Here is a 24,199-nt window from a genome sequence, read left to right on the forward strand (position 1 = left end):
GCTGATTGTGGTGCGCCTCTGTCTTAGAGCTCCGCCGAGCACACTCGGATGCGCTGAGGGAGCGGGGGTCGCTGCGCCGCGGTACGGTATATGGAAGTTGTGGGCTGCAAGACAGAGCCAGGCAGTTGCACGTTGCGTCCAGGACCGGGAGCCATGCTTTTCCACGGGATCTCCGGGGATCACATCCAGGGGATCATGGAGGAAATGGAGAGGCGCTCCAAAACGGAGTCGCGCCTGGCGAAGGGCATGCAGCTCAACGGGAGAGATTCGGTAAGAATCCCCTCATATTCTGTCTTTTATTTTATTTTGAAAAATCCTATTCAAATTATTTTTCCTGTGGCACGCCCAGAGGCTGTTATATCTTTTGATCTATATATTTTTTAGATTTTTAACATGAAAAAAAATTTTTATATATAGTTAGACATGCTTTTAAACATTTTTCTAATGTATTTTGCGTTCTGGAACAATAGCAGAAAATATTTTTTTATAATTTAGTTTTAAAACATTTTTGTCTCTAAATATATTTTACCATCAAAGCCAAAAAATAATGTTTTTATTTATTTATTAAATACTATAATTTGTAAAACGAAAAATAAAATAAAAGCATTACTACATTTTTTGTGAATTGGAAATACACTTATTCATTTATTTAATTTTTACAGGAATTCCTTGACAGCTATAATGTGATCAAACCATTTTTAAGGAAATAAATTAAAATGTTTGGTCCCCATTTCTCATTTATCCATTCCCACAATGGTTTCTCGCCTGAATGCTTAATCGGTTGACCCGAGCCTCCCACTTTCCCCCCTCAGACCATGCCCTCCATGAGCCCGGAGAAGCCTGCCCTGTGCGCCGGCTGCGGTGGGAAGATTTCGGACAGATACTACCTCCTCGCCGTGGACAAACAGTGGCACCTGCGGTGTCTCAAATGCTGTGAATGTAAACTCGCGCTGGAGTCGGAGCTAACGTGTTTTGCCAAGGATGGGAGTATCTATTGCAAAGAGGATTACTACAGGTAACAGACATTCAAATCCAAAATGTGCGCGTCACAAACAGACAAAAACAGCTCCTTGAAGCCTCTTTTACGCACAGACTTTTTAGTTTTATTGGATAAATAAATAGAAACTGTCAAAGTTGCATTTTGGCAGTAAAGCTAAAGCGGGCCTCAGTCTTGCCTGGATGATATAACTGTCACCCAGGGGGGCCTGCACGGTGTTATTGCTATTAAATGTGGTTTTGTTCACTACAGTGAGCTGGCATGCTCTGCAGATTTATAAGCCATGCGTAGATACATCTTTTTATTTTTTTTCCTTTTATTTGCTGATTTGGTTTCATATTTATCTTATGGCAGCTTTTACAATTTATTATACATTATTGAAAATTGCAATATTTCTTATAGAAGGCATATAATATTTTTTATAAATGCCATATTCAAGTCAAATATGTTATTTTAATTTAAATGCGTTATGTGTTTACACAATTTTCTGTGGAATAAGACTTTAGAATGCGTTTATTGCGAATGTCAGCGCGCCATTTGTTTATGAATTTATTAAATTGAAAATATTTTGGGGGAGTCTTGACGATGTGTCTGTTCCAGAAGGTTCTCCGTGCAGAGGTGCGCGCGCTGCCACCTCGGAATATCAGCTTCAGAGATGGTGATGAGAGCGCGCGACTCCGTGTATCACCTGAGCTGCTTCACCTGCACCACCTGCAACAAGACCCTGACCACGGGTGACCACTTCGGCATGAAGGACAGCCTGGTCTACTGCCGGCTCCACTTCGAGACGCTGGTGCAGGGACCGGACTACCACCCTCAACTCAACTTCGCCGAGCTGGCAGCCAAGGGCGGCGGCCTCGCCCTCCCGTACTTCAACGGCACCGGCACGACTCAGAAAGGGAGGCCGCGCAAGAGGAAGAGCCCCGCCATGGGGATAGATATCCCCAGCTACAACACAGGTGAGGGGGCATGCTGCAACCTGAGCCAAGGACACAAACAGATATAGGAGCATCATTTGATGAGTTTTATTTGTTATTTTTTGCTTCTAAATGTCCTTAAGCGGCTGACCTGTGAAGCGCGTGGCCTGGAGAGCAGAAGGACACCAAGGTTGCAAGTCAAATAGGAATTACGCACGAGGCCTACATCAAAAACTCCTTATAAATGTTCAGTTTTAAACTCATTTGCAGCTTTGAGGTTGATACATTTTCATGTAAAATTAAAACAAATCAATATTTTAAAAATGCAGAATGTTTAAGTAAATAAACAATTAAATTAGTTTGGGTTTAAGGGGAGCGTTTAGCCACCGCTGCGCGTTAGGATCATTTGTTGTTGTAATCCAGTCACTTTCGGCACAGCACCCCGTTTAACACGCGTGAAATGAACACATCTGTAATGTGGGCCCTTGGAGATGTATAGGTGAACAACGCCTGGGTTCCTCCCGCCGCGGGCTAATTGATCTGCAGCTCTCCGTCCACGCGTCTTTTTACGCACGGCGTGTGTTCCAAATCCGACCTCGCCGTCAACCCGGAGCATCGACTTTGGTCCGTTTGAGGGTCCCTGCGTAAAAAATTGCAATTTTCACGCTTTTATCTTTTTAGCAGCAGAACAATTGTTTGCAACATTCACCCAGCAAGAAAAAAAAAAAACTCTTGCAATGAATGGATGAATGTTATAACCCCCACTCCCCCCAACCTTTCCAGCAGCGTCCCCGTTTTGTTGTCGCTTTCTCCGAATTAGTGCGCGCTTGAGAAACTTTGTCATTGTGGGCCAAGTTTCCTGTGTTCCTGCTGAATAGGGAGGAATAGGGGTAATCTGCGCGTTAATTGTTCTGCGTTAATTGAAAGTGACGTTGGAATCCCCGGCTCTCTGTGCGGCGGTCAGCGCGGTTCTCAGGGCCACGCCGCTGCGCGCACAGGGGCCTGCTGCGGGGAGAGAGGCCATGGGCCGAACAACACAACCCTGCGCAGTCAGCGCCCCGCCTGGAAGCACAAATGCCAGCAGTTATGCAAATCCTGAAGTTCTCTTTAACGGGAAAGACACAAAAAATACACAAAGCATGATCTGCTTTAAAAAAAAGAAACAATGGGGGAAATAATATAACATTAACTCATAACAATTATTAAATATCTAAATTATGTTAAGTCACCATTCATGCACATTAATGAGAGAAGAATATTTTTTTATTAGGAAGATTTTATAATGATGGAATAAATATGACATATAAAAGTGTTTTTTTAAAATGTAATTTGTATCCTAATTAAACTACATTTAACAAGTAACAAAACATGTCAGGAAAATCAGGACAAATTGAGAGAAAAGTTGAATCTTTTTCTCTATTTGTCAGAGTGCTTTCTCCCTCCCAGGCCACGCGGGGCTTCTCCCCGCACCCTATCATAGCACTTTCAAACTGTTCATGTTAATGGCTCTGTCAGATCAGGAGACTCACAGTCATGTCGAATAGGAAGGTGTTGTTTGAGGTTTTGTTTCTGCCTTAGTGAGAACATTCGTGTTTGTTTCCACCAGGGAAAGCTGTGGGTCTTCTGTGTATTCTTCCCCACTCACTCAAATCTGTTCTTGCATGGATATAGAGACCCCTGGTGGGCAATTTGGAGTGCAACACAAGTCAACACGAGTGTTGCTTCATGATACAAAAACATATATATTTTTGGTAAACCAACATTTAAAACGGATTCTTAAAACATATTTTACTATATACTTGTTTGGCTGTTTGAGAAGGACAGGTCAAAAAGTGTCCAAAACCCCCCATAATAATCCTCTTATGAAATATTGTAATAAGATTCACTATTGCTGTGATTAATGCTTGGACATCACCATGGTTTAGCCCCAGTTTCATTTAATTTACTGGATCCACTTTAGGTGTTTTACACAGAAAGCTACTGACAAATGAGGCCCATTATAGTCTGTTAGGCTTTGCCAACACAAGCAGATATGATTAAGCCTCGTCCTAAAATGCTCAGAATTCCTCCACATGCTTTATGTTTTGAGAGTTCAGTCTAAAGTAAAAAGGAAATCCTAAGCTACAGCTAATCAGATTCTATAGTTTTGGTGGGTCAAACATTTTAACCTTCAGTCCAAAACATCTAAATGTTCTGGGTAAAATATTAATCAAAGAAATATTTATTTTTGACTATTTCACAGTTTTTATGGATCAAAAGTAGAAGTTTTCTCCAAATTTTAATTAAATTAATTAAAAAAAAAGTTTTCTTTTAGTTCCAAGTTCCAAACTTGAAGTGTGTGTTTCTCTCTCCAGGGTGCAACGAGAACGACACCGACCACTTGGACCGGGACCAGCAGGCCTACCCTCCAACGCAGAAAACCAAACGCATGCGTACCTCCTTTAAGCACCATCAGCTGCGGACAATGAAATCCTACTTTGCCATCAACCACAACCCAGATGCCAAGGACTTAAAGCAGCTGGCCCAGAAAACGGGCCTCACTAAAAGAGTTCTGCAGGTAAGCTGAGGACCTCTTTACTACTGTGTTCACCCCCCTCCACCTGTGTGTGTGCACCTTCATGCCCCCCTCATTTTGTCATCTTTTTAGTTTTGCTTTGTTCCATCGGTCCATGTAGTCGTTAGATGTATATCCAGGGGTATTTGAAATTTATTTAATGTTATTTTAATAGGAAAGAAAAAAGAAATGTAAGGCAGAGAAGAGCTAAAAATGATCATTAATAAAGAGAGTGCACATGTTATTTTTATCTATGTAGGGCTGTGTTTTTCAATTAGAAATAATTAAGGATAGCAATTTGTTTTTAATTTGTTCTTAAAATCCAGATTTTTGTGTTCAGGAGCTAAATAGATCTGCCCCAAAACAGATGACTTCTATTTTAAGATCAGGGCAACAATAATAGGAACTGTTTATATGTAATCTACTGTTCTTTTACTGATTTTTTTAAATTAATCTACTTAAAGCATAAAGAGTAAAAGCCACACTGGGATTGGTTTGCAGGTTTGGTTCCAAAACGCAAGAGCCAAATTCAGAAGGAACGTTTTGCGACAGGAGAATGGAGGTGTTGATAAGGCTGATGGCACCTCACTCCCTCCGCCCTCCTCCGACAGTGGGGCCCTGACCCCCCCCTCCAGCGCAGCCACACTAACAGACCTGACAAACCCCTCTATCACTGTAGTGACCTCCGTCACCTCTAGTTTGGACAGCCATGATTCGGGGAGCCCTTCACAAACTACCTTGACAAACCTTTTCTAACAAGCTATCTTTAGCAAACTGATTGTTATTTTATCTGGTTTGATTTGCCTCTTTTTTATTTGATTTCTTTGGAATTTTTTTCCTCAATTGACATTTTATTTTTTTAAGTGACACCTTTAAAATCAAACAGAGACAGCTCCATGGAACAGAAAGTGCTGTACTGTGTACACAAACAGGAACAACGAGACAGCAGCCGCCGCTTTAAAACACAAGGAAACCGCCTCAATGTGTAGCATCTGAAACTGCACGGCGAGTGCAGAGATTGATTCTGGATTTTTCGGACATTCTTGGACTTGAAGAGAATAGAAAGTTATCTTGGACTCCACCATAAAAGAAAAAAAAACTCTAAAACGTCCACCTGATTTGACTTTATTTGTACATCTATTGCCTAATTGGTTAATTTAAATTAACGAGGAACCTGTATATGTATGCACTGTGTTCGCACTATTCAACAACATTCAGATTGTTTTTTTTAATTTTTTTATTATTGAATAATTTGGAAAATAAACTTGTAGAATGTTCTGTGCATGGGTAACTCCAGAAAACAGGCTTTAATTATTTCCGAATGTTTCAGCCTCGAAGAGTGATGCAGATCTCACGGAGCTACATGTAAAAGGTCTAAATTACATTGCAGAGCAACAAATCCTTACCGCTTAAATGACAAATGGAAGCTAAAAAAAGGAAAAAAAGAACAACCACACACCCACGTTGTCCTGGTTTACACCCTAACTGTGATCTAGAGAAAGAAGGGAATCCTGCAATCTGTACAGTGGAAACCCTTCAATATGTAATGCAGTCACATTTATAGAAACTGTTTGATAATTAGGAAAGAGAAATTCAGATTTGTAAGCAGTTTATGGGCACTGTTGTAGTTGATTGTCTTCATGAGAGAGAGAACTTTTTTTTATTTATTTGGACTTGTAGCCCTCGTAGATCAACCACTCTCAAGCAGACAGCGCTTAGCAAACATATCCTTAGATCCAAATCAGTTGCACAGTGACAATATACTGCCCAGAGAAAAGTGCATTATCGTTCTTATCATGTTGCTCAGGGTAATGATGTGATTTTTAAAAAGGGACAATAAAAAAAAGGAAAAAGAGAGAAGGGGTTAGTTTCAGTGGTTGCAGACCAGAGCTGACAGGAGCAGTCTAATGACCTCAGATGGGTGGAGTCGAGAGGGAAGCAGCCAGCGGGAAAAATCATCGTCCATGTGTTCCCCTGTTTAACCATGTTAACACTTTATTTACTGACACTTGCCACTGAACAGACCAAAAAAAAAAAAAAAGGAAAAAAACATGTTTCTTCTGGCTGAAAGATAGAGAAAGAGCGGGCAAATCTTCAATGGAGTTGACACATCCCATTGTGAGCGTCACAGTTTGTTCTTTTGTAGAACAAAGTGGTACTCTTGATCTACTCTTATGAAGTAGATACCTAACTCAGTTCTACTATGTGCCTTATGCTATAACTTGGAAGAGAGTTTGTGAAATTCAGGATCTATGTGTTCTTTGTTAACTGAGTCACATCCTTTTTGGCGCCTCACTAGTTTTGTACTGTTTTGCATCTGATTTCCGAAGATCTTTTTATGGTGTATCCTGTTAAAAAGGGGGCAGCGATGTCATAGAAAGCATTTGTGCACTCTTTCAGATATAGTTGGGTAATCCAAGAACCTTATATATTGATCTTCGTGTTAATAGTTGAGTACAGTAAGTGTTCTATCAAGATTGTCCATGTTTCCCTGTTTCTTGATAAAGATGGTGTATAGAAACTATTTCCCCTTAAATATTTATGGACCAAACGGTTGTTATATATCTTATTAAATTTGTGTGAATAAAACTACTTTGCTTTAAATGGGTTTTTATACTTTCATTACACTTGCCATTTTTTGTGTTCTTTCTTGAATACAGTTTTTGTTTTTGTTTATCACATCAGCAACTGAGGAGCATTCAGTTATTAATGACCAGTTAAACGCCTTCATTTCTGCCTCCATTTTTGATTTCTATTTCCTAATTTATGATGTTTATGGTTTTTAACGTAATGCCCCATGGATTTGCATCTGAACCCTGCAGTCGAAAACATGAAATTGCTTTTTAATGCATGAACATGGCTTTAAATTTTAAATAAAAGGAATGCTGCAAAGCACACATTGATTTTATAGTTTTTATATTTATGCTTAACATATTGGTAAATCTAAAAAGTAAGAATAAAGCCAGGTTGCTCTGTAGTTAATATATTCTTACTTTATCGTTTCTTTCAGGGAGAACAATTCTTGGGGCATTACAGCCATACATCCCGACGTTTGAAAATTCCCTAAAGTATTAAGAGAAGGGGAAAACTTTGATGGGAATTCCTCACCATTGAAGACAAAGACAATATTAGGATAAGATGTTAGAAAAATTGAGATAAACGGCCAACTTAAAAACTTGTTTCTGATGCAAATTTTTTTTTTTTTTTTCGAACAAATTTTGTCCAAAGTGAAGAAACCCAACAATGTATGATAACCATGCCAACGTTGTGTGAACAGAAGTCTGTTCTGGACCGGTACATGGGCGGAAATACAGTGAAATGTAATATAGTTTATGGGAAGCCAACAGGAAGGCAGGAGATGATTGGAATGACTGACGTCCTGCATGAGCAGAGTGAAACTGAGATCATATGGATGTTTTTGGTATGAACACACACACACACACTCCTCCCCTCATTACGTCTCCTACAACGACACACACATGTATATCGCTGCCCCCCCAAACCCACCACCTCCACCCCCCCACTCCCACTGTTGTGTAAGCTTGCTAAGTAGAAGTTTTCTTTTGTTACGAGTGTCGTTTCGTAAACACATGGCCTCCTTGAAACTCGGCAGCAGGATGCCCATCAAATATGATGAGTGCATGAAGAGGACTGCAGAGCTGGAGCTTTGCCATCTGGCTGTAACGAGGGAAGGAAGTGGGAAAAAAAGACAAAAAAGAAAAAAAAAGACAAAGAAGAGATTCTCGTTTTGCATGCACCTCATCCTCTATTTAACATTTTCCTTGAGATGTGTATTATTGCCTTTGATTGAATTGTACAATCTATTGTCAGCTGCAAAATAAAGCACATGGATTATCGATCGTGCGCATATATGAGAAAAAAAACTAGGATAGTGTTCTTCAAGCCTACTTTACTTTCAGCAAAATGTGAAACATCACTTATTCCTGTGGATATAATTAAAAACAGATTTTCAATGATTCATATTAACCTCTGCATCACTTTAAGCTTTATTTTTCATTCGGATCGACCTACAGCCCCATTTATTTAAAATAAAAGTCGTGCACACATAACTGCTTTTTTATTTTTTAAATATTGGGTGTACAAGTTTGAGTCTACCAGCTGCCATATGAGTGACAAGAATTTATGGGTGTCATAATACTTGGAAAGAGTGTGGGGAGGAAAGAAAAAAAAAAAAAGAAGGAAATGAGGGAGAGAGAAAGAGAGACCAAAGCCACATGGAGACTGGTGAGCAGGCTGGTGTTGAATTCCAAAAATGTGGGAAACAGCAAACACTTCAGTCAGTCCAAGAGGAAACCTCAGTCGCCGGGGTGCCTGTGTGCGCTGTGGCAGCAGGGCTGTGATCCACCGTCTGATGGGAGGAAAGTGGGCAGGTTGACACCACAGAGCTACGGGAAGCCCGGCTGCAGCGGAAACACAAACAAACACAGCCTTCCACGCGTTCCTTCAGAGCTGCTGGATGAAAATTCTGGACATCACGGGCCCGGTGTTGACAAGAAATGCAGGGCTTCTCTGTTTCTGACTGGAATGCAACTTACCTATAGGATTCTGTATGCATATACTGTATATATACATACACATATATACATTTTTAGAGGTGTAACGGTTTATTTTAAATGGATTCATATCATAATTTGTGGTTGCTGATACGACGATCCTGATCACGATCCGACTCACTCACCTAAAATCGATCCAGGACATCATTTAGTCAAAAATTCAAGTGAACAGAGCAGGTGATGTTGTATTTCTTGCAAAATAATCAAGTGTAAATGACCTATGTGTACAAACAAACAAATAAACAAGAATTAACGTCAAATCTATTCACATTTTAGTTCCATAAAGATTAGCCGACTGTTATTATTCCACTTAAAAATTGAATATTTTTTGAACATTATATCACACTGTATGGTCAAATGCAAAATTCAAAGTGTTTCCACATATTGGACTGTATAATGGCTCATTTTTGTTTATGCCATTATGAGTGTTATCCATTGTGATGTCGTTTTTAGTCAAATAAACTTACTGTGTCTCAACCCAAATGGTATTTTCCAAGATTAATACACTCGATGAAACCATTTTATACTGGTGTAAGTTAATTTGATTAACAACTTGCCTCAGACAGATCAATCTGTTTCGATTGTAGGAATAAAAATCAATGAATCAATTAATCGTTACACCTCTAATATACAGATGAAATGCCACATCTGCCTTCTTTTCAGCCATAATCTTATAGGAAGTCGTCCAAGAAGTGAAATAAATCAACTGAATTTCTTACACCCAGGTGTTTGTGTACGAAACATGTTGCTAAAGTACAGAAATACAGTTTTACTGACTGGTGTGTGATGTAACAACTCTTCCTCCTGGATATCACACAAGGACATCAGTGCAGCAACAGGTAAGAAAAGAGACCTTTCTGTCAGCTCACATCTCTCCCTTCTTCTTTCATGTCGTCCTCCTGTTGCAGAAAACAACATCTGACCAAAACATTGCTGACAACACAACATACTTTCTGTCATGTGGGAAGTTTCTTTAGAAAACTTGGCGGATTCTGACAAATGTGAGGCTTCAGGAATAGCATTTTGAACAGACATTGAATCCATTTTTATTTAATTTTTGGAATTAATCAACACAAGACACTTGTGTAATTGCACCAAGTAAAGTTAAATTGGGACTTGACTGCCTTTGGGAGTCCCTCAGGGTCCCATCTACCATCTATCATAAATTAAAATATGGTTGTAGTTAATTTCAGGATTTAACAACTAGGTTCTACTCAAATTTCTACTGAATGGACAGGAAAGTTGCCAATGTTTGTTTTTGCATACATCCAAATTTAAATGCAGCAATCTGCAAATCTGGGAGACATGCAACAAGTGGGTGGGCATTCAACGCATGTCACTCACACTGTCACCCAAAAAAAAAAGGCAAAATTAGGTTATTTTGAGTAATTAGTGAACACTAGCAAAATATGCTCAGAGCGTGCAAGGTCATACATGCATTATCACACATTATATATACACGTACACACAGAGTGACAGGAGAAAGGGTCGAAACAAAGTATGGAATAATCACTGAGGCGTAGGGCACATCTGCAGTTTACATGCTGATCCGACAGTGTTGTTTCTTTTTGTCGCTGCTCGTGTGTGCGTTTATGTGAGTGTGATATCCAGCCAGTTCCGCCTCAGTTCCCTCCTCTGGTTGCCAGGCGCCTCTTTAACCTCACCTCACACACCATCCACCCTGCTAACTCAAATACACACACAGGACAGAAAGGACACGCACACCGATGCTGACAGACAGATGTGGGAGAGGTGACGATGTGAATGAGGCGCAGCTCCACTGCTCTGCGCTTGTTTGTGTGTGAGACTGAGGCCTGCCCCTCTGGATGATGCACAGCAGGTGGAGAGATCCTCTGCTTTGGGTGTGTGCCAAGAGAAGTAACACACTAACAAATGGATTTTGTGTGTGTGTGCCGACACACAAAGCAGCCACTGAGAAACAGATTTCATAAAGTGATCCAGACAGAAAAAATATGCCAGTTTTGTCCTTCACATTATCACAAACTATCTCTCCTGTGCCTCATTTGTGCGGTGCTCTCTGCATGCCATAAATCCTTTATTTCTCTGTTGTGCTGTTATTCTGTATTTACATCAATTTGTTTTTTGACAGCTCACATCTAGGCAACCTTGAAAAGGCTGCGATCAAGGCTGATAACTACTGGTTGCAATTGCACTTTGAAGACAAAACAACATTAATTAGTGAATAGTGCAGAATCACATGCATGCCGCCTCTGTGTTGGGCTGGGTTTAAGCAGAAACCGAAAGAGGAAGAGAGAAAGATGACATTTCATACATATTTCCACCTGTAATCCCCTTCTCTATCCCTGTGATAGCTGCGCTCTGTGGGAAACATAAACAGGAAGCTCATCTGCATTGATACGGCATGTTTCAGGTTGTGACAGGTCATCTTTGTACTGGAGGAGTGTAACCTCTCAGTTCTTACTAAACCTTGAGGATGCACGCAGCTCCTCTCCCCTCCATCTGCTGGTCTCTATGATGTCTGCGCCTGATCACAGGGGCTTTGACTGCAGCTTCTGTCTCTACCACATTGCAGACGTACCTAACCCCTGAGCCAAATCAACAACACAGGGAAATAAAATGACATGTGTGAAAACACCAATCTCTTTTTTTGCTTTTAAAATGTTTAAAATACGACTTTTGCTTTAGGCTGTGAGAAAAAATTCCATATATTTACTACAGATTGATATAAAAGGGATTACTCAGATGTTGGAAGTCAGTGTGAACAGGAAGCAAATCCTCCAAAAAACGACAACACGTGGCTAGATAATTTGTCAAAAAATTATATATAGGTGTATAAAAATAGCCAATGCATGCTGCATTCAACGGCATGAGCTGGATTTATAGCTAACACATTTCTGAGATATGAATTACAAAATCAGTGATCAATAAAAGTTACATTTAATAAGTCTGTGTAAATTAAAATGTTTTCCCCCATGAGGAACAAGCTTTACCACCTTGGATACCTGCAAGCAACACTGTGGAACAAAGTGAGGCAACCATATTCTGAAACATCCACAAATCTCAGTAACATCCCATCGTTTAAATAAACAATTTCTACCTAAGAACACAAAAAAAGTTTGCTATTGGCTTAAAGCTCCAGATCAGAGGAGAAAATGACTTCAAGAACAATAGAAATCCAACACGATTATTGAATAGCTTTCTGAAAAAAAAAAGTGTTGAGGCATGCGCCCTAAGAAAGAAAATTTGTGGGTGCAGCTCCTCCTGCGGAGTGATGCATTACTTTTCATCCATCCATCTAATTATTCCCTCAGAAACCTGAAATTTGAAGATACAAAAGACCGTCCCTATCTGTCACTGAGCAGCATTGATCTTATTGAAAGGAAATGTGGGTGTAAAGGAAACTCAATATAACTCATGCCATTAAATTCCACACAGCATTATTCACATACAGAATTGACAGATTTCTGTGAGACGTTTCTTTTAATCTTCAACTGTTGTTGAAGGAGAAAAAAAAGATTGGAGGCTGCTGCTGGTGGTGGGGGGGATCCCACACTCTAGGCATCTCTCCCTTTTTCCATATTTGCAGTGAGGTTAACAAAAATACCTCTTGAAGTGTGGAGACAAAAAAAAAAAAAACACAACCCCAGGTAACTTGTTGATTATTAACAATGAGGAAGGAAAGAAGGCAGAAGTGTTTCCTGTGTTTGAATTGTCAGTCTGAAATCTCCACTAAAGCGCTCATCAAAGCAAAGCGGATCACCTCTGATTGGCCTTGCTGTCCACGTGAGCCAATACTCACTTTGCTGAAACTCTAAACATCACCAATTAGAGAATGTGAAATTCACGGAGGAAAAATGAGGATGGAAGGCATGGTTATGATGCAGCAGACTGCATTAAGTAAAGTCAAATAATTAAATGTTTACTTGCAGTTAAACATTTAACAATTAAAATGTTTAAATTTAGACCAAGGACTGAGACATTTTTTCTTGACAAAAAAAGAGAAAATATTAACCCTGTAAAGCCCAATACATCAAAGAATTGACAGAAAATTCAATTTCTATCGACTAAAATGTTTTTAATGAAATCCACAAAATAGCAATATCATTTTTTAACGAGATATTATCAGTTATAATATGTTGGATTACTTGTCAAATTGTTTTCTTACGACAATGTTAGTTAAAGATGCAAAAATCTTGACATCAGTGTTCAGAAAAAAAAATCCCCGTATTTACCCACTGTCTCACATTTGATTCTCACATTTTTAACATGGTGTAGCCCTATTACAAAGAATTAACTATCAACAAATTTTGCAAGCAGTCAATCAATAAGATGTTATTCTCACCATAAAGTTTTAAAAATGATCAAAACTTTTCTGGAGATTTCATGGAAGTAGCCATTTTGAAATGAGCAAATCCCTTCTACTGCCCCTATTGGAAAGATGATGAACTACAGGGCAGAAACATCTATGAAGTTTTATTCAATGGGTTTTTAATGAACGTTTGGATTAAGCTAAAGAGATAAGGGTCTAAAAAATGCATGTAACAGATATGATACGAATGGTTACGGGTTAATAATAATTAAGTCTTTAGATCTTTGTGGTTGGTCAATTGAACACACAATTTTAATTCAATAAAGCTGAAGCAAAAAGTAGAAACAGTGATTATTAAACAGAAATGTATTAGTGATTTTCCATTATGTTAATGGATTCTTACATCACTGGAGTAGAACTTTGGACCATCAGATTGTTGATGCTTTTGCTTGTTAATGCAGAACCTGATCTGGACTTTAACTGTACCTTTAACTTGACACCTTTCATTTAATTCATTTTCTAGATTCACAGATATGTTTGGATCCTCACCGAATTGTGTTTTTCCAAAGCAATCATTGACCCCACGATTAATACCACATTATTCATATGTGCAGAATTTGGAGTTCACAGTTATGGTTGCAAGGGCTTCCTTGTCCATTTTTAATGCTTTTATCTTTCACATAAAGAAGAAAAAGAAATAATGTAAACAGAAGCTGTAAAGGTTAAAGTACTCTGAAGCTGAGCTCATTTAAGAGCAACTACAGTGAAGCAAAAAATGTCCTTTGAAATGATGAAACAAACCTTTTTTGTGAGTTGGAAACTTAAAGGTCAATGTGGAAAATAATGATCCACAATTTGCATCTGTTACAGTATAAACTATTTTAAAGTATGGTATAGAAGGTGAATATAAATGAATGAATATTGAGTCATACATTTTATTGCAACACAAAGTGTTCTGCCCTCTGCACGATATTTTCTGTAGAATCCTCAATATTCTAGATTGCAATTCTATTTCTCAACATACTTTATAGACACAACTCTATAAAAATAAATAAGAAATAGGAGACATACTCCATCCTGTCAAGGAAACCACTAGCTTTGTGAAGCAAAAATTATGATAAAGAGGGATTAGAAACAATTAACCAACAGCAATAATGGGTCAAACAATGGCAGAGAATTGCAATTCTGAAAACTTCAGCAGCTATTATTATGGTCCCAAAAAATTGGATTTGAAAATGAGATAAAAAAAAAGTACAGTATTACATGTTTCAAAATATGGATTGTCTCTAATTTTTCCAAATAAGCATTCATTTTTTTAGACAAGCACAAAAAAATTCAAATAACTTTATTTAGGTAGCAGCATTACTGAGGGGGTCAAATTTTTGCATTCATTGGGATTATCTAAGTAATTAATTAGGGCTGCAGACAAATGTTCGCTTTTTTTTCTTCAAGTCTATAACTATTATCTTTTATGTAAGCAACAAATCCAAGTGAGGGCTTCGTTATCATAAAGTATAGAACGACACAGAGACCTGATTGTGCTTCTGGGAAGTCCATTCATTTCTGATAATGGACACCTTTTGTCTATACCATGGTCACTTACAAAAATACAAATATTTAATCAATTATCGGTACTTTAATCTTGTTAATCCTTGGGTTGGCATTGTTTTTCACAAAAAAAAGACTATTTGATATGGAGTACAACGCGTTGCCGTAGTGACGGCTGCAGAGCCTCCACCGATTTTGATCAGCGGAGGGACATGCATAACGTTCAACAAAGCATTATTTCAGAGGAAAAGTAACTTCTTCCTGCTTGTTTTTGGCCAATCACAAGGACTAAAGTCTAAATTGTTCAATTTCTCTGTTGTCACATCCTCTTGTGGCATCTTCTTATATTCTCCTCTCTCTTTCTCTTCTGCTGGATCATATTCTTTAAAATGATCCAATTCACCAAATAGGTTAAAGCTAACTGTAAAATCACTCATCTTTTCTTCTGTCTTGCTGTTGTGATAAACAAAGAAATAAGGTATGTCATCCTTCATTGTATGTATAATAAGAGGTCAATATATTTTGGCTTGCTCAGAAAAGCGTTACTACTGTTTTTGCTGTTGCTGTGTTCTTATTTTTTTCTTAATTGTTCGAGATTGAAAAATAAATATCTCTTGGTGGTGTAAATGTAAAGGCTGTTATAATAATAATAAACTTCATAAAGCCACGTGTTGTATTGTATTTTGATCTTTTACTGTGCCGGAATTTCACAAATTTTAATGAAAATACTTAAAATTGAGGCTCTTCACAGCAATTGCATGAAAACACTAACTATTATAACAAAATACTAGTGAAATTCTTACCTCATGTAATATTGTTTCATTTAAACTTGTAGCATCTTAATTCATATAATGCAAATCTTTTACATCCCCAACATCAGATCTGTAGAGTAAATAACCACAAATTGTTGTAACATCTACATATTGATAATAAATACATAGGATAAAATAAAATGTGATTTAAAAAAATAAATACTGGTCAAACTTCTTAAATCTCGCGGTATTTGACATCTTCCCTCCTCTGAGCTTCGGGAATGCTGGGTTGTTTACATTGCTGACTCTCGGGTCACAAGTATGAGCCGTGTGGTAGTGAGACGGGCCTTCCACACAAGTGTCTGCCTGAAATCACGTCTCGACTGACTTCGCAGCACACGCGCTTAATGTGAGGAGAGGGGACAAAAAAGTGCAACGTGCCTCACAAGAAGACCCTCCTTTTGGTTGCGACCTTGAGAGGAAGGAAAAAGTCAAGCAGTAGCGCTCTAACTACCATAATAACTCGTAGCGTGAAGGAGGAATAGCTTAGCAACTGAGTCCGACTTCCTGGTGAGTACAGAGCTGACAGTTAAGAAACTTTGCTACTACCTGTAAAGCTTTATTTAAGGGTCGTTTTCGGTTCTGTTATCTTTGTAAAAATATTATATTTGTTCAAAATCCACAGGTGTCGATGTGTTTTATTTTATAGTCTGGTTTGGGTCTTTTAAAAAAAGTTTCCTTGAAGTTTGCTAGCTAGCTTAGCTTGTTAGCCGATTAGCACACTGCATTGCTAACTTTGAAATAAACAAGTGCCTCTGTCGGTGAGTGCTGACACTGTACAGGGAGTCTGGTACAAACTGATCGGGGTTTTGATACCAGTGTATGATTAACTCGGGTATTTGCACCATACACTCAAACCACGTAGCCAAATCTGAAAAAGAACCGCTTCTTTCCACAGTTTAGATACTTTTGCATTGATGTAACTTTATTCTCATACAGGTTCGAAGAGCAAAATCTTTGATTTATTTGAACTTACCAATTTCTAAAATCTATGATAGATAGATAGCTACTATCTATCTTAAAGATAGAGAGAGATAATTCTATAAACAAAACTTCAGCATAGTCTGACAATCTTTCAGAAATAACTTGCTACAGGTGGCATAACCAGTTTATTATTCAAATTCCTAGACCCCCCCATAAAAGTTGGAATTAATCTGAATTTTTCAGAGTTCAATTTTTGCTCAGATTAACTTACTAATATTGTGAAACCGTTTTCAAGTTAAATTTAATACAACTGTGACAGACTGGCGACCTGTCCAGGGTGAACCCTGCCTTCACCCATCAGTAGTCAGGTTAGGCTCCAGCACCCCCGCGACCCCGAAAGGGACAAAGTGGATAAGAAGATGAATGAATGAAATTATAAAGAAAACAGGTTAAAAAAAACTCTTACTGTGTATATCAAATTAAATATTGTAATTTGTGAATGACAGTCACATTTATTCAGTGTTTGACAGTGATAATAAGAACTAATTACTTGCAAATTTTTAGATTAAGAGATATAGCAAACAGCAACAATAACAGATTTGCTATTTAGCAACTTTTGAAATGTGTGTTTAGATGATTAAATATCTTAGATTACAAGAATGTTTTTTCAAGAATTGTAACTTGCTTTTTTTATGCACACATCCTCAGAACAGAGAAGAACCCTGGCTTCTTTAACTGTTATAAATAGGGATGTAATGATGAACGTACTCACACGATGAATTGATTTATATTACTACAATCCAACCAGATCAATCCGACTGAAGCAAGTTTGTAATCAAATCGAAAATAGTTTCAAAATAAAATAAATTGATCATATTGATATTGGAAAATACATTTAGATAGAGATGTGGTAGGTTCATTTGACTATAATGTTAAAAACTACCAAGTTCCATCACAGCAGACAACAGACATGTGATGGGAGCAAAACATTTTTCACCAATGTGTGGAAACACTTTGCATTTTGCAAAAATGTGTAACCATACAGTGTGGTAGAATGTTCCATTTGTATTATTTTGATGTGGAAAAACAACAGTGGGCTGAACTTCATGAAACTAAAAAGTGAATGGATTCTTGTTTACTTGTTTGTTCACATATTTAACCTACACTTGATTATATTGCAAGAAATCTTGAATTTTTGGCAAAGAATGTCCTGGATCAATTTTGGGTCAGTGAATTGGATCTCAAAATGAACCAATATCGACTGCAATATCCTATCAGCAACCACAAATTTTGAAATTAATCAAAACATTAAAATTAATTGTTACACTCCGTTATAAAATTTCCTACTCCTAAATAGAGGCTCTTTAGGATTAAGACAATCACGTAACACATTTTTCTACATTTTTGATTACCTTCTGCCGAAAGGAATTGTTTTAACCACATTCAAATGCATTTTGTATTATTCATTTTATATTTTAGGCAAAAAAGCTAGAGAAAATTATATTACTCATATCATAAAAATAGTTCACGTTGGGTCATTTGTAGACTTGGAGCTGTTTCCCATGGTGCTGTTACTGGCCCTCTCAGCCAAATATTTCAGGCGTCATACTTTTGCACTTGGCTATGCTACAGAGGGATGATTCAGACAAGTGTTAGTGGGAGCTGACATACCTTGTTGACCCAATTATTACTCACTTCTGTGTTGCCACATTTGATCATCATCAGAGACAACAGGCCTCAGTCTGTGAGCATCATCAGGTGATTGAGATGAACACTGGCTGGGCCTGTGAAGTTGATAGTCAAGGAATGTGTCATGAACAGGATAAGCAGAAATGGATGGCAAATGTTTGTGTCAGTCTCTGTGATGAAGGATTTCTGCCAGTACGTCTCCCCTTGAGTTTCAGTGATGGGAGGTGGATTACGTTTGACAGGCTTTGAAAATACTAAATGATTTAACTCTTTTCTGCTGCTTGAATTTAAGTGGGATAACTAGAAAAGAGATCTGGTAGAATAATAATGCAAATAAAACTGAGAAAAGAATTATTATTTATACATTCAATTTTTTCATAATTAAAAAAAAGTGCTCTTAAGAAATATAGATATTATTAATTTATTTTTGAAAAAGTCTTTTTGTTCTTTTTTTCCCTCATAAATTCTGCTGGGATGGTGAGTTTGTGCTATTGAGACGTTGACAAGTAAGAGTTAAAGTGCCATTTATGTGATTGAAATATATTGCATTCAGAGCAGCGATTTAGCACTGTGGAATTTACCGAAATAGTCAGTCTTGCGAGTTTCCTCTTTGAGCCCTGAAGCTGGCCCTTAAAGGAATAAAGATCAGATGAGACATTTGTCATCTGACCACTTTAACAGTCATCTTGCCTTTGGGTTTCTAGAAAGAACAAAACATTGTTTGCTTTTTTTCCCATATTTTTTATTTTGCAAAGCATATTTGAAAGAAGATGTTTCCTTAGGCTTTTTGAGCTACATTTAACACTGTCTTTTGCATGATGTCAAAGCCCTTGCCCAAGTGTGCAGAAACAATCCTGACAAAGGTAGTAGATCACTACATAGGCCAGTCTGGTATAAAGGCGTTGAGGCTGCTTAGTTCATGATGAGACAAGGTTTAAAAAAAAACAAAACAAAAATCGTAAAAGATGTTAAAATTATGTGGATAAGTCAAGTAGAATCCTAATTCCCTAAGAAGAGTTATGAATTTAATCTTTTTTCTGGTTCAGAGTGGTTAGAGTTTAGACTAAGGTCTCCAGCAACGAGTGTGGGTTGTCTAAACAGCTTTTTGCACTCCTCTCTAGCAACCAGCCTGTCAATATTTTCCATATCCACCTCCCCTCTAATACATAAAGGGTCACTGATGTTTCTTGCATTAAAATATCCTCAGATGATGCCTCGTAGCTCCTTGTGTCACATGAGAGTTGTTAATTTGACTGTGCATTGATGCTTTGCTTTGTAGGGCGAAATAGTACTCTTATGGGGGAAGAGATTACAGAGATGCACAAAAACAAAAATGCTGACCTCGGACCTGCTTTTGAGTTGATGAAACATTCTCGGTATCCTGTGTCGGGTTATGTCACGATTACACTGTATCTGTGGTTTATTTCATAGCAAAGGAAATTATTTTTTTCCTTTATTTATGGCTCCATATAGTTGTTTCAAAATGTTTTTTTATGTAGTGGAAATGAATCTATAAAAGTAATTGAACAGTTATCATAAAACACACATTTCATCTCAAACAATGAGCCTCTAAGTAGATAATTATTAAAGAAGAAAAGCTGCAAAGAACAAAAACATTCACAGGAGGATTTGTTCTGGTTTTATTTCAAATTCATAAAACTCTCCCAAGATCTTATCTGATTAAATTTGTGTTTTTTATGTTTTAATATCTTCTTGTGGCATTTTTCTGACGATGAAGGACATTTATATTCAGAAATACAAGCTGAAAATTGAATTTTTGAGTATTTCTTCATTCCAATTGGAGTGAATCAGGAGCAGATGGAAAAGGCTGTTGGAAAAAGCTTGTAGTTCTAATGTTGAAGCTCCAATTGGCAGGCCACAAGTTCCCTGGTCCGCACCATTCTGATGTATCCTCTGGTAGAAAACTAGGTCCATGAATGTCTTTGCTTTCCTCATCTGAGCTGGCATCTGGCTCTAAACTGTATAGCTCCTATATTGTTCGTCATTTTTCTTCCACCAGTCTATGTTCTAGAAGCACAGACACAGATTTTGTCTAAAGATGGCAAAATCATAATGAAAAGACCTCTGCAAACCCTTTTACAATAGATTAAAAGGTGATTGAAGTGGGCTTTTAAATTACAATTAGTATTTACAATATTAGGGAATGTCTTGAATAGCTTTTTTGCTTGTTCACAGAAGTGTCTGGGCCATCATACCATTAAATAGAGAAATAACACACAGAGCAGACTGTGGTCTTCAGTGTAAGAGATGATTTGTGTCTTTTGACTATGGCTACAGCGAACTCATTTTTAGAAGTCTTGGCACCACCAGACTGCGGTCCAAGACAACATTCACACTCACAGTTTGAGTTCGTTGAGCCATAAAAACATGTGGAGACGATCTAAAACATTTTTTGGGATTTTTGGAAAAAAAAAACTTTTTTTTTTAGAAATGTATTTACCCATGATATAGGAAACTAACCTAAAAGTAAGCTCCAATTCTTTGTTGCTATTTCAACAAAACCACCAAGATTAACCTGGCATACTGACAGGAAATGTATAATAGTGGAAAGAGAGCAGAGGGCTTTTTTCTGCTACCATTTTCATAAATCTCCCTTGCTCTTTAGATTAACCACATGCAAACTGTGCAAATGCCTTAGGATAAACATTCCCTCTCAGAATAATTAGATGTTGTATGCCATTGTAAACACCACATCAGTGGCAGTACACATTTGTCATGAGACGTTACAAAAGCATACAAAATTTTCAGTTTTGAGCTGAAAGGGAGGAGTTTTTGAGTTGGTTACCAAGTGTGCTATGGGCATTTGTTCCTACCTCCCCACAAATAAGATGTAATATCTCATGTGGGGTTTGCTGCAGAATAAAGTAAATTTGCGTGAGAACATTTTTCTCGTCAGTCTGGTGTACTTCCCTGTTAAAGGAGTAAAATTCAAAATCATCTCACATTTTCCCGCATAACTTTTCCTTCATCTGTGTGTGCATGACTATGTATTCTTTATGCATTTATAATAGGAACAGCATTACAGTCTGTGAACACAAGCTGTTTTAATTGTTCATTGTGCTTTTAAAAGTCAATGACATGAAGTATTCACGTCTTATAACCATTTCACATCCACAGAATGTGCAGGTTTTCTAGTGTGAACACAGAAACTTGAAATCATTTAGATGAGAGGAAATAGCAGTCAGTGCTATTAGATCATTTGGTGAAGTAAAATACAATATTATTCTGAAATGTATGGTTCATACCCTACAAAAGTATCTCAACAACAACATATACAGGACAGAGTTACATTTGACCACATTTCCTCTTTATTGAAACATTGTGTAGTTAAACAGCAACAACAATGGTGCCAAATTACTTGAAAGACATTTTCATTAGGAGACTTTTTTTCTGATCTATATCTTCACCTTATTGGATTTATGAATGCCCTGATACATTTGTAAGAAGTGTTGTACAAGTATAGATCTCCTTGCCACCTCTGTTCTTCAAATTGATCAGTTGTTCATACTGCATCCTCGATATTGCTACAACTGGCCCAACATTGAAGTTTTTGATCAATCAGTCAATAGTTGTCTTATGAGTCTGCAAGACAGTGTTCAGCTCATGAGCTGTTGGAAGAAGCTGTTAAAGAACCACATATGGAGCTCTGAGAGAATTAAAAAAATGTGTCAGTTTTTGTCTCACGGCCATGCCAGCATTAGGACATCTTGCTTCTTAAATAGTATGAGTTTAGACAAGTGTTATCAAGCTAGGATGTTGTTTTCTGTGGTGCCATAAATTGTATTGCAGTCACTGTTTGGCTCAGTCTCAAAATGAATAGCTTTTTTTCTGACTTTATAAAGGATTCAAGATAAACGGCTTTTGAGATCCCTGTGCTGTATTTGACATTAGTCAAATGGGATTTTTTCCCCCCTTCATTTATATTAGTTCCCATTAATTTAGCTGTAACTAGAGCTATGTTGAAGGTGTACTTGATTGTTTTAATTTTCAAAGGTTTTATTAGATTTGAGAAATGTGTTTTTCTAGCTGTGTATCTCTATTGTAATATTTAAATTGTCCTTGACATTTAAAGCACAGAAGTCTGCTTGCTATCAGATGAAAACAAGAAAATCAGTTACTTTTACAGAACACTGTGGGTCTTTGTTTGCCCTCAAAATCAGATAACTGGGAGTAATCAGATATATGCAAACCGGCTATTGAAATGCAACCATCAAAAAATCCTGGTCTACTACACAGTTGTCCATTATCAGATTTACTTTTGAGAACTATAGTTATGTTTCTGTCTCTTAAAAACAACTTCTAGTTGTGCTGGTAAATATTGCAGTGCTGATGTTGGATCTGATGTCTGCAAAATAATAATAAAAAAATACATTGCTGCTTTTCTTCCTTTCTACTTCATTAAGAAATGGTTATTGCCTTGGATGTGCAACATTACTCCAGCGTGTCATGTGACCTCTGTTTTCTGCATTTTTATAGACGTGCATAGATGTTAAGCTATGAAATATATTGGATAAAGATGGATAAATGCCAGAAAGTCTAACCATGGATGGTAATATATCTTATCAGAAAACTTAAGTAATCAGATGATTGAGTATTTAGTGGGTATGTGAAAGGACTGTTAAGCACTAAATCCATTCCTATTTTTGATCTGGGTCCATTTCTATTAATTCATTAGAGTTTTTTTACATAAAGGAATTGCTAATGGGGCTGTGAATTTATATATATATTTTTAAATCGACCTGGATGTTACTATTTTTCAGCAAATGAGCTTTGCACCTTAATATTTTTTGTTGCATTAACAATTTTTTTTAAGTGATTCCTTTTTTTCTTTTAACAATTATTGTTTTTTTTGCATACTGCATAATTTGGGTGCAGAAGACACATTGTGGCTCCACCCCCCCCATTTGTTTTCTGACTTACAACAATTTTCCAAGGTCCCTGGTTTCTCAGCTTGGCCTAAGGCTTTGAGGTTGCAGTCAGGGCTTGAGGGCATAAAGGAAGAAGAAGAGTCATAATAAGAAAGCTCACCTCAATTCCTGCTGCCCAACTTGCCCTCAAGCTCCGTTGTCTTGGTCGCTCTCTGTTTCCATAGTGTTGGACTATTTTTTTTATCCTCCCTTTTTCATTCCCCCGTTTTTCCACAGAAACAAGAACTCCATGTTTCAGACTCTAACCACGGTTCTGACTTCTCCATGTAGACTCCCCATTTATTCTTTGAGTTTAAGTACATTTTTACCTTTTCAGACTGACTTTAGGTTTTTTATTATTGCTTGCATCACTTAGTGAAGTACACAATGGTAGAGTTTTTTCGTTGTAGTCATATGGACTTAAGGCCAGCATTTATATTGTTTGGTTTAAAAATCTTTATAGGATCATATTTTTAAAGTCTGTTTAAAAAGAGATTTAAGATGTTTTTATTTCTTTTAAGCAAAAATCTATATTTAAAATGAGATCATATACTAGTTTGCTGTGCTTCTTAGTATGATTGAACCACAGTGCATCACTCCACACCAAGACTCTGAAATGGCCTCTCTATGGTTTGGAACATTTTCTTCACAAGCACACTCTGAACCCCTGATATCTGGAAATCTTAGACTGTGATAAGCCAAGTAGCAGTGTTGGTTGTCCTCACATTTACTCTGCAGAACTTGATGTGCTGATTGGGAGTAACACTGAGTCACAAGGAGATTCAAAGAGCTTGATCTTCTGGCATCGCCGATAATATAGAATTGAATTGTGGGAGCTAAATCTGTACTTAACAATGTGTGTTAAACCTTAAAGTGACTCTGTTTTTCATTTTTCAAATCTGTAAATTCAGCTTAATTTACAGTTTTTACCCGGGAAATTAAATGTTAAGTAATTTATCGCAAAA

General features: G+C 37.5%; 2 protein-coding genes across 3 annotated transcripts in view; both read left to right on the forward strand.

Moving 5' to 3' along the window:
- On the forward strand, nt 1–7,072 carry lhx9 (LIM homeobox 9; the record flags this gene model as incomplete). Its single annotated transcript, XM_024278907.2, is given in 5 exon segments — nt 1–270; nt 813–1,015; nt 1,598–1,956; nt 4,269–4,471; nt 4,970–7,072. Coding segments are annotated over 5 exon segments (1,200 nt in total). The 3' UTR covers nt 5,225–7,072.
- Nucleotides 7,073–15,950: 8,878 nt separating this feature from the next.
- Nucleotides 15,951–24,199, forward strand: part of nek7 (NIMA-related kinase 7) — a 57,631-nt gene continuing 49,382 nt past the window's right edge. Inside the window, exon 1 of one of the 2 annotated variants that reach the window (XM_036211554.1) lies at nt 15,951–16,203. The gene's annotated coding sequence lies outside the window, so the exon portion shown is untranslated. The remainder of the gene's footprint in view (nt 16,204–24,199) is intronic. The other variant, XM_024278881.2, reaches the window with a different exon arrangement.

The sequence above is a fragment of the Oryzias melastigma genome, linkage group LG4 (genome assembly GCF_002922805.2).
Source record: "Oryzias melastigma strain HK-1 linkage group LG4, ASM292280v2, whole genome shotgun sequence".
In the NCBI taxonomy this organism is placed as follows: domain Eukaryota; kingdom Metazoa; phylum Chordata; class Actinopteri; order Beloniformes; family Adrianichthyidae; genus Oryzias; species Oryzias melastigma.